Source organism: Calidris pugnax, unplaced genomic scaffold, assembly GCF_001431845.1.
Source record: "Calidris pugnax isolate Ruff unplaced genomic scaffold, ASM143184v1 scaffold16, whole genome shotgun sequence".
Classification (NCBI taxonomy): domain Eukaryota; kingdom Metazoa; phylum Chordata; class Aves; order Charadriiformes; family Scolopacidae; genus Calidris; species Calidris pugnax.
In genome coordinates, this window is record NW_015090847.1 from 940,269 (window position 1) to 949,265 (window position 8,997).

An 8,997-nucleotide genomic window follows, 5' to 3' on the forward strand; every position below is an offset into this window, starting at 1 on the left:
GCCCTGGAAGGGCCTGCCCAGGGAGGTGGTGGAGTCCCCATCCCTGGAGGGATTGAAGAACCCATGTAGAGGTGGCACTTCAGGGCATGCTCTAGTGCTCGAGATTGTGGGGTTGTGTCTGTTTGTGGGGGTTTTTTTGGTTTGGTGGGGTTGTTGTTTTTGGGGTTTTCTTTGTGGTTGGACTCAATCATGTCAAAGGTCCCTTCCAACCACGAAGATTCTGTGATTCTGTGAAATACTGCTCCGTGGCCAGGGGAGTCCCTTGCCTGGATCGTAACATTATGAACATCCACACTTTGCAAACTGTTCCGAAAAGCTCAAATGCCTCTCTGCGCTGTGTGGGGGGATTTCACACTTGCCTGAGAAAAAGCAGATGGGGGACAGGTTCCTTTAGCAGAAGGAGGGAGAGGACTAGGGGGGATTTTTATGAACAATAGTTCCTGCTCAGTCTTTGCTTGGGTCACCTCTCTGCCTGTGTGCAGGTGGCAAGTGCCTGGATGGTGGTAGCTGAGGAAACTTAATTCCGTGCTGTGGCATGGTTCTCATGCAATGTAGGCCTTCATCTTCTGGAGGCCTCCTCTTCTTCTTTCCTCCCCTCCTTGTGTTGGCAGAAGAATCAAGTGGTGTTAGATAGAGCATCAAACTTTCACGTGGGGGATCAGGGGACTCTGCTGACGTGAATTTCAGACTTTTTGTTGCAAAAGCATTTCTTGGCTTGTAATTAGAGCAGGTCGTTTGGCAGCACAGTTGGTGACGAGCGAAACGGTTCTCACCAGGTTACGGCAGGATTGCTTTAAAGGAGCTGCAGTTGCCCTAGGGCAGGCCACGTTGAGCTGTGAAGGCTACAAACCGTGGTTTAAAGTCCTGCTGGTTTCTGGATGGCCTTCTGAAAATACGCTTTGGCTCCACCACAAGATAAAGGCTTTGATGCAGGAATCGTTGAGGGGAATTCTGCGACCTGCGTCGACCAGGTTGCTAAGCTAAACGATCGCAGCGGTTGCTTTTTAGCCCTCAAACTGGTGGTTTTATGAAAACATAGAGCTTGAAAAGTGTTTTGCTTTGGTTTACTGGAATAGACTGTCCCAAATGGTCCTCTCCCAAACATCGGTCTCTAATCACTCTGTCAACCCATCTTTTAAAAACCTCCAGGGATGGTGCCTCAACCCCTTCCCTGGGTAGCGCATTCCAAGGCTTAATAACCCTCTCAGTGTAAAAATTTTTCCAAATCTCCAACCTGAACCTCCCCTGGTGCAACTTGAGGCCATTTCCTCTTGTCCCATGGCCTGTGACTTGGGAGAAGAGACCGACCCCCCCTGGCTACACCCTCCTTTCAGGGAGTTGGAGAGAGCCAGAAAGTCTCCCCTCAGCCTCCTTTTCTCCAGGCTGAACACCCCCAGCTCCACCAACACCTGATGTTTCATCCTTTTTTCCTTTTCTGAGCAGCATCCCTGTCCCCGTGGCTTTCTGCCCTTTCACTGGCAGCAAAAGCTCTGGCTGCTTCTCCCGTGCTTTGTCTGTGGGCCTTTGCCATGGGGGGATGTCACTACCTGTCACGCCGAGCTGTTGGCTCATCTCACTCCGAGTCCAGGCGTGGAGACGAGCAGTACCTTTGAGACGGTCACGCCGTTACTTCTTGCCAGGGAGAGGAGCACGTCGTTGGGCATGAATGCCCCACCACTTCTGCACGGCTGAGGCTGTCAGGTTGGCAGGGAGTTTGGTAAAGCAGCGTGTTCCCTACACGGGGATTTATCTCGATCAGATGCAGAGATTTTCTTCCATATCTTGTGCAGGGAATGCGGCAACGGAGAGCCAAGCTCTTTCGGTCCCACCGAGCGCTGTAACTATCTTTAACGCTGAGGCACTGGCGTAGCACAGATGTCCTTCAGTAAATGCCAGGCTGAGATTCAGGCTGGTGCCAGGGAAATCTGAAGTGCTGGAGCGTGGCCAGAGGAGAGCCACCAAGCTGGGGAGGGGACTGGAGAACAAGTCACACAAGGAGAGGCTGAGGGAACTGGGCATGTTGAGTTTGGAGAAGAGGAGGCTGAGGGGAGACCTCCTTGCCCTCTACAACTACCTGAGAGGAGGGTGTAGAGAGGTGGGGGTTGGCCTCTTCTCCCAAGGGAATGATGCCAGGAGCAGAGGAAATGGTCTGAAGTTGGGGCAGGGGAGGTTTAGATGAGATGTGAGGAAGAATGACTTTGCTGAGAGGGTGGTCAGGCCCTGGAAGGGCCTGCCCAGGGAGGTGGTGGAGTCCCCATCCCTGGAGGGATTGAAGAACCCATGTAGAGGTGGCACTTCAGGGCATGCTCTAGTGCTCGAGATTGTGGGGTTGTGTCTGTTTGTGGGGTTTTTTTTGGTTTGGTGGGGTTGTTGTTTTTGGGGTTTTCTTTGTGGTTGGACTCGATGATGTCAAAGGTCCCTTCCAACCACGAAGATTCTGTGATTCTGTGAAATACTGCTCCGTGGCCAGGGGAGTCCCTTGCCTGGATCGTAACATTATGAACATCCACACTTTGCAAACTGTTCCGAAAAGCTCAAATGCCTCTCTGCGCTGTGTGGGGGGATTTCACACTTGCCTGAGAAAAAGCAGATGGGGGACAGGTTCCTTTAGCAGAAGGAGGGAGAGGACTAGGGGGGATTTTTATGAACAATAGTTCCTGCTCAGTCTTTGCTTGGGTCACCTCTCTGCCTGTGTGCAGGTGGCAAGTGCCTGGATGGTGGTAGCTGAGGAAACTTAATTCCGTGCTGTGGCATGGTTCTCATGCAATGTAGGCCTTCATCTTCTGGAGGCCTCCTCTTCTTCTTTCCTCCCCTCCTTGTGTTGGCAGAAGAATCAAGTGGTGTTAGATAGAGCATCAAACTTTCACGTGGGGGATCAGGGGACTCTGCTGACGTGAATTTCAGACTTTTTGTTGCAAAAGCATTTCTTGGCTTGTAATTAGAGCAGGTCGTTTGGCAGCACAGTTGGTGACGAGCGAAACGGTTCTCACCAGGTTACGGCAGGATTGCTTTAAAGGAGCTGCAGTTGCCCTAGGGCAGGCCACGTTGAGCTGTGAAGGCTACAAACCGTGGTTTAAAGTCCTGCTGGTTTCTGGATGGCCTTCTGAAAATACGCTTTGGCTCCACCACAAGATAAAGGCTTTGATGCAGGAATCGTTGAGGGGAATTCTGCGACCTGCGTCGACCAGGTTGCTAAGCTAAACGATCGCAGCGGTTGCTTTTTAGCCCTCAAACTGGTGGTTTTATGAAAACATAGAGCTTGAAAAGTGTTTTGCTTTGGTTTACTGGAATAGACTGTCCCAAATGGTCCTCTCCCAAACATCGAGTTCAGTCCCCCCGATCCATAAGTGAGTAGTGCTTGTCCAGAAGAGGAACAAGGACAAAAAGGCCTCCTTATGGGTGCAAATTTTAGCTTTTCAAGTCTTACAAAGCAGTATACACCAATGAATGGAACTGTAAATGTGCCATTTTCTTACTTTCTAAGTATCGTGGTGGCTACAAGTGACACGGTCTTTGTTGTTTCATTCTTTTTGCTCCTCTTATTGCCAGACCCCCGAGGCACCTTCAGAGGCAAGAGTCCTACCTATCAAAAAAACGTATTTTGATACCGTTTACGTTGCATCACCCGAACGAATGACATCCTGTAAATTGAGTTAACGCTATTGATTGTGATGTTACTGCCAGGAATATCAAACACGCGCAACCCCGTTGCAGATGCAGTTCAGATATTCTGAGCTGGTGCCAGATGGTCTGCTCCCCGTCTTGCTACTGTTTTCTTTCGGCTACAGCTGGAGGATGATCCATGATTGTTATAAATACAAGCATGGACACGGCAAATAGCATTTTCGTGGCCACCCCGAGACTGTGTTTTTTATAGGGCAGCTGCGAATTTGGTATCAGGGTTGAGCCCAAAAGCATGATGTTGGGAAGAACAGACAGTGCGGTGTGGTGGGGCTGGGTTTTTTGAAGTTGCAAGCAAAAGTTAGGCCACAGGAGAGAATTGCTCTGCAAGTGCAGGTTGGGTGGAGAGCAGAGAAGCTGCTCCACTGACAGATTAAATCTTAGATGGGTGCAAAAGGGCTGCAGGCCTTGTGGGCCGGATTTTCGGACATGCTCGCTGCCCTTGGAGAAGATTGCAAAGCCTCACCTAACTTCTTCTCTATGTCCATCATTAGGGAGTTTGAGGTTCCCACTGCTGCTGCTCAACCAGCCCAGCTCATTCCTGGGACTCTTCCCCTTGGCAAAAACCCTTGTGGTGGAGGATGATTTGAAAGTGATCCATCACGTCCCGAATTTCGAGGCCTTCTGGAATGCAATGCCAGCCTGAGGCGGCTCTTCCTGTACTGCTTGAGTAGGGCCTAAAGATCAAGAAGAGATCTGTGCTAACCACAGAGCCTTCTTGGTAAATACAGGATGTTTTCAAGTCCTGAGACGGTGCCTAGAATGACTGGCATCTGTTCTTGGAGTCCAACAGTGAAGCGCTGTGGTTTTCCACATAGCAAAGAGTTGCTTCCTACTCCTTTTAGTCAAGGGGTCTTGGGAGTAGAGGGTGTGAAGATGGGCCACTGGGACTCTCCTGGAGCAGTCACAGACCCTTGTGGCTTGAAACACGAGTTGCATTCTCCTGAAAATTGTTAAGGGTCCAAAATGGGAACCGCTGGGCTTGGAGCCCTGCCGTAAATCTGCCCCAAACTGGGGAAAACAAGTCGTTTTCTTCAGTTCTGTCCTCATTTATTCATTTCTGCCTTTCAGGAGGGCAGACAGCACATGTGCGTACCACTTGTTTTCGATGCAGAACCATAGATGGCTTGTGTTTGAAAACAGTGCAACAACCCTCCCCTGGTTTTAATTTACATACTCCTGGGCTGACATTTGAAATTCCTGGCAGAAATGTGGCCACACGAAGAAATGGCTAGACCCAGACAGCATTGAATGATATATGAGATGGTTGTTCTGCCTCTGCCTCGAATCCATCCATCAATTAGCATTCAAAGTCTCTTTTGAAATACAGTCAGACTTTTATTACTGTAATACAAATTTGTGGTCTAGCACATGCCTTTTCATTTAAAGGGAAGCCAACATCTGAATAAACAAAATCACTGCACTCCAAGAAGATGCCAGAAAGCCCTGTAGGATGCTTTTCGTGGGCTTTAGGGTAGGCTCCGGGAGTTTCCTGGTATATAACCTACAGACCTCAGCTGGGCTTTGAACAACTGCAACCTGTCAATGCAAACAGGTTTGCAGCAGAGCCTTGGCTTCCTAGATTAATTTTGCAGTGGCCAAAAATTAAGTGATTCAGCTCATCCCGTAGAAAATATGAAAGATATTAGGGTTTACTGGGTTTACCTCTTGTCTGCAGAATTGGGGGGCGGTGGGAAGGGAGATTTAGATTAGATATTAGAAAGAACTACTTTCCTGAGAGAGTGGTCAGGCCCTGGAACAGCCTGCCCAGGGAGGTGGTGGAGTCACCATCCCTGGAGGTATTTAAGAAACGTATAGACATGGTTCTTCAGGGCATGCTCTAGTGCCCAAGGTTATTGGTTTATGGTGAGGTGTTGAGTGTGGGGTTTAGTTGGTGGGTGCGGTGTTTTTGGTGGGCGTTTGGTGTGGTGTGTTTTGTATTTGTTTGGTTGGGTTTTTTTGTTGTTGTTGTTGTTGTTTTTTGTTTGGTTTTTTTTTTGTGGTTGGACTCGATGATCTCAGAGGTCCCTTCCAACCACTAAGATTCTGTGATTCTGTGATATCGCTGATCCCAAAGTTCTCTCTTCAAGTCAACTTGCGTTTGGGAGGAAGGCGAGAGGAAGGAAAGCAACCCATCGGCCTCGTGTTTTGTCTCCCCTGTAGGTGATTAAAGCTGTGGAAGAAGGCTATCGCCTGCCAAGTCCCATGGACTGTCCTGCTGCTCTCTACCAGCTGATGCTGGACTGCTGGCAGAAGGACCGCAACAGCAGGCCCAAGTTTGACGAGATCGTCAGCATGTTGGACAAGCTCATCCGCAACCCCAGCAGCTTGAAGACGTTGGTTAATGCATCGAGCAGGTACAAACTCAGGCCAGAGCCATCTTCTCTGAATACCCGCCCCTGGGGTTGAATTTCCTCTTATTATTTTGCCCGTGTGCCTCCGTGGGTGGACGTTCCTCCAGCTTCGTTATGTCCAGAGGAGTTTCCCCAAACCAACTTTTTCTGTTGAAATGGGCAGACAGATGAGCAATTCAGTTACTCTGCTGCTCCCACAAAGAAAATTACTGTCTTTCAGAAACAGGAGTTTCAGCAATATTTATAGGTCTGTGATAAAGCTGCCTGTGCTCTACCCCAAGGTTAGAGAGGGCAAGACTTGAGTGCATGAAGTAGATAATAAATGCCGCTCAAATTATCTGCCTGTTGACTTTATCCTGGTGATACAAATGAAGAGGAATCTCATGGGGAAATTCTTAGGATGGGCAAAGCTCATGGATGTCCAAGTGCATCCTCCCACAACTATTCCCAGGTGTGCTAGCCACCACCAACAGTTCTGACGGTCTTGATAATCGCAAGAGGATCCCTGTGGTTCCCAAAGAACTGTACACAAACCATTTGGTAAGACCACACCAAGTGTGGAGAGCAGCTGGTGGGCAACCAGACAGGAATCTGAATAGCTACATGGCTACGAGTAAGGTCAATACAGTCAAGACATAAAGTTGCACTTGAAGAAAAAGAGATTAATGTTTTTGAGTGAGTTTTAGCGTTGGGATCTCCACCATAGCGGAGTCTTGGAGGGTGAGCACACAAGTGTTGCTTCTGAGCCATCTGTGTTGCTAATCACTCAATCCCTTTCAAGGTCACGCAGGAGTGATGAATATAAATCATTGCTGCTTCACTGATGGCAGTGGAGTTCCCCTGATGAGCATGGGAAGAGACCCTTCAGAAAAGCTTATTCTCAGAGGATGAGAAAAAATACATGTCGTGTCGTTTTCCTTGGACAGGAATGAGAAGAGGTGTAAAATGAGATGAGACTGGTGGCGTGGACCAAAGCAGATGTGCTGTTGTGAGTTTAGATCCATCTGAGTCCACACCTTCTGAGAGTCTTGCACAGCATGTGGCCCATCTCACCTGCTGCAGCTGGACCTCACACCCCCATGCTGGCATGTCCCCACACGTGGCACCTCATGCAGTGGAAGAGAAAAAACATGAAATCTCTGTTACTTTTAAAATACAAGTTAGCTCTGGTTCCTCGGGCGATTTTACATGCATCATTTACCATCTGAAGAAGAAATTACTCTTATTAGCAATTAAATGTAAAGTCAGTCCCAGCAAACCTGCAGGAAAAAGTTTATGATAGCACAAAATATGGGATGTTTCTCTTTTATTTTCAGTTCAGAACAATCATTTTCCAGGCCTGTTAGGCAGTGGTTCATGCACTCTTTTATACCAAACAGTTATGCCAGAAAAGAAGCAAATAGGCAGCAAACCATTTCCTTGAGCTGCTAAGCACTTTGCTGATGTTTTGTTCCATGGACAGGTCTGTGCAATTCCAAATCTCTCCTTTTTCAGAGCTCTGGTAGTATTTTTGATGTGGATGGAGCCAGGAACAGCCAGGCTTTGGGACTGTGTTTCTATAATCATGGATTGCCATGCCCAGACCGTAGTAATTCCAAATGAATCATGATTTAAACATACAGCAGCCATAAAGGATTTTTTTATATATGTAATGTATTCTTTATGGAAATTCTCATTAATGCAAATAAGGGAGGAAGTCACTGTCTGCATTACAGTGTGTGCATATCAGTAGGTACCTCCTGACATTAGTGATGAAAACCCACTTCTTGTTATGATTACTTAGGAGTTTTGAATTCCTCATGTGTGTAAAATGTTATGGGAAGCCATTATGCTCTTGGTACTGCAAGTATTCACGTTTTATTGGACCCTTCAGCACTGCTATTAAATAAACAAATAATACTAATGTGCTCATAAAATATATGAAGATTCCTGAAGTGCTATAATAATATAACATCTCGGCTCTCTTTCCAGCTGAAGGTCTTTTAAGTGTAATTCTCACCATCAGGGGCTGACCCAGAAAACATTCTTTTTACTTGCTGGGTAATAATCTTTATGCAAGGCTTATGTTAGCCCTATGTCCTGGTGTATTACAAAGCAGGGGGCAAATCCAGTTGTCTTTCCTGGCTGACCTTGGACAAGCCCTCTCTGCTCTCCAAGCATCATTAGGAGAGCGGTGGACCCGTCTGCAGCACGGGTGGCTTGTGCCAGGTTACTGTGTCGGTGTTTTTGCAGCAGCAAAGGGTTATTACCCCAGGCAGCGCTCCAGGCTGGGGGCAGAGTGGCTGGAGCTGCCTGGCAGAAAAGGACCTGGGGGTGTTGGTGGCCTGTGGGCTGAACAGGAGCCAGCAGTGTGCCCAGGTGGCCAAGAAGGCCACCAGCATCCTGGCCTGTGTCAGGAACAGCGTGGGGAGTAGGGCCCGAGAGGTGATTGTCCCCCTGGACTGGGCACTGGGGAGGCCCCACCTCGAGTACTGTGTCCAGTTTTGGGCCCCCTACCATAAAAAAGACATTGAGGTGCTGGAGCGGGTCCAGAGAAGGGCGACAAAGATGGTGAGGGGTCTGGAGAACAAGTCTTATGAGGAGAGGCTGAGGGAGCTGGGGTTATTCAGCCTGGAGAAGAGGAGGCTGAGGGGAGACCTTCTTGCTCTCTCCAACTCCCTGAAAGGAGGGTGTAGAGAGGTGGGGGTCGGTCTCTTTTCTCAAGTCACAGGACAAGAGGAAATGGCCTCAAGTTGCACCAGGGGAGGTTCAGGTTGGAGATTGGGAAAAATGTTTACATGGAAAGTGTTATTAAGCCTTGGAATGGTCTGCCCAGGGAAGTGGTTGAGGCACCATCCCTGGAAGTTTTCAAGACGGGTTGACATAGTGCATAGAGACTAGTTTAGTGATGTGGGATTTTTTATTTATATGGCTTTCTTTTTTTTTTTTTTTTTTTTAAATCAGGTTTAGTTTTTTGTTTTGT

The 8,997-nt window shown here is 48.2% G+C and overlaps 1 protein-coding gene across 9 annotated transcripts in view; it reads left to right on the forward strand.

Annotated features, from left to right (window-relative positions):
* EPHA5 (EPH receptor A5) overlaps positions 1-8,997 on the forward strand; it is a 253,611-nt gene that overhangs the window by 233,575 nt on the left and 11,039 nt on the right. For all 9 annotated transcript variants that reach the window (XM_014943100.1, XM_014943107.1, XM_014943103.1 and 6 more), the window contains one exon: positions 5,845-6,038. In XM_014943100.1, coding sequence (XP_014798586.1) covers positions 5,845-6,038 — 194 coding nt within the window. The remainder of the gene's footprint in view (positions 1-5,844; positions 6,039-8,997) is intronic.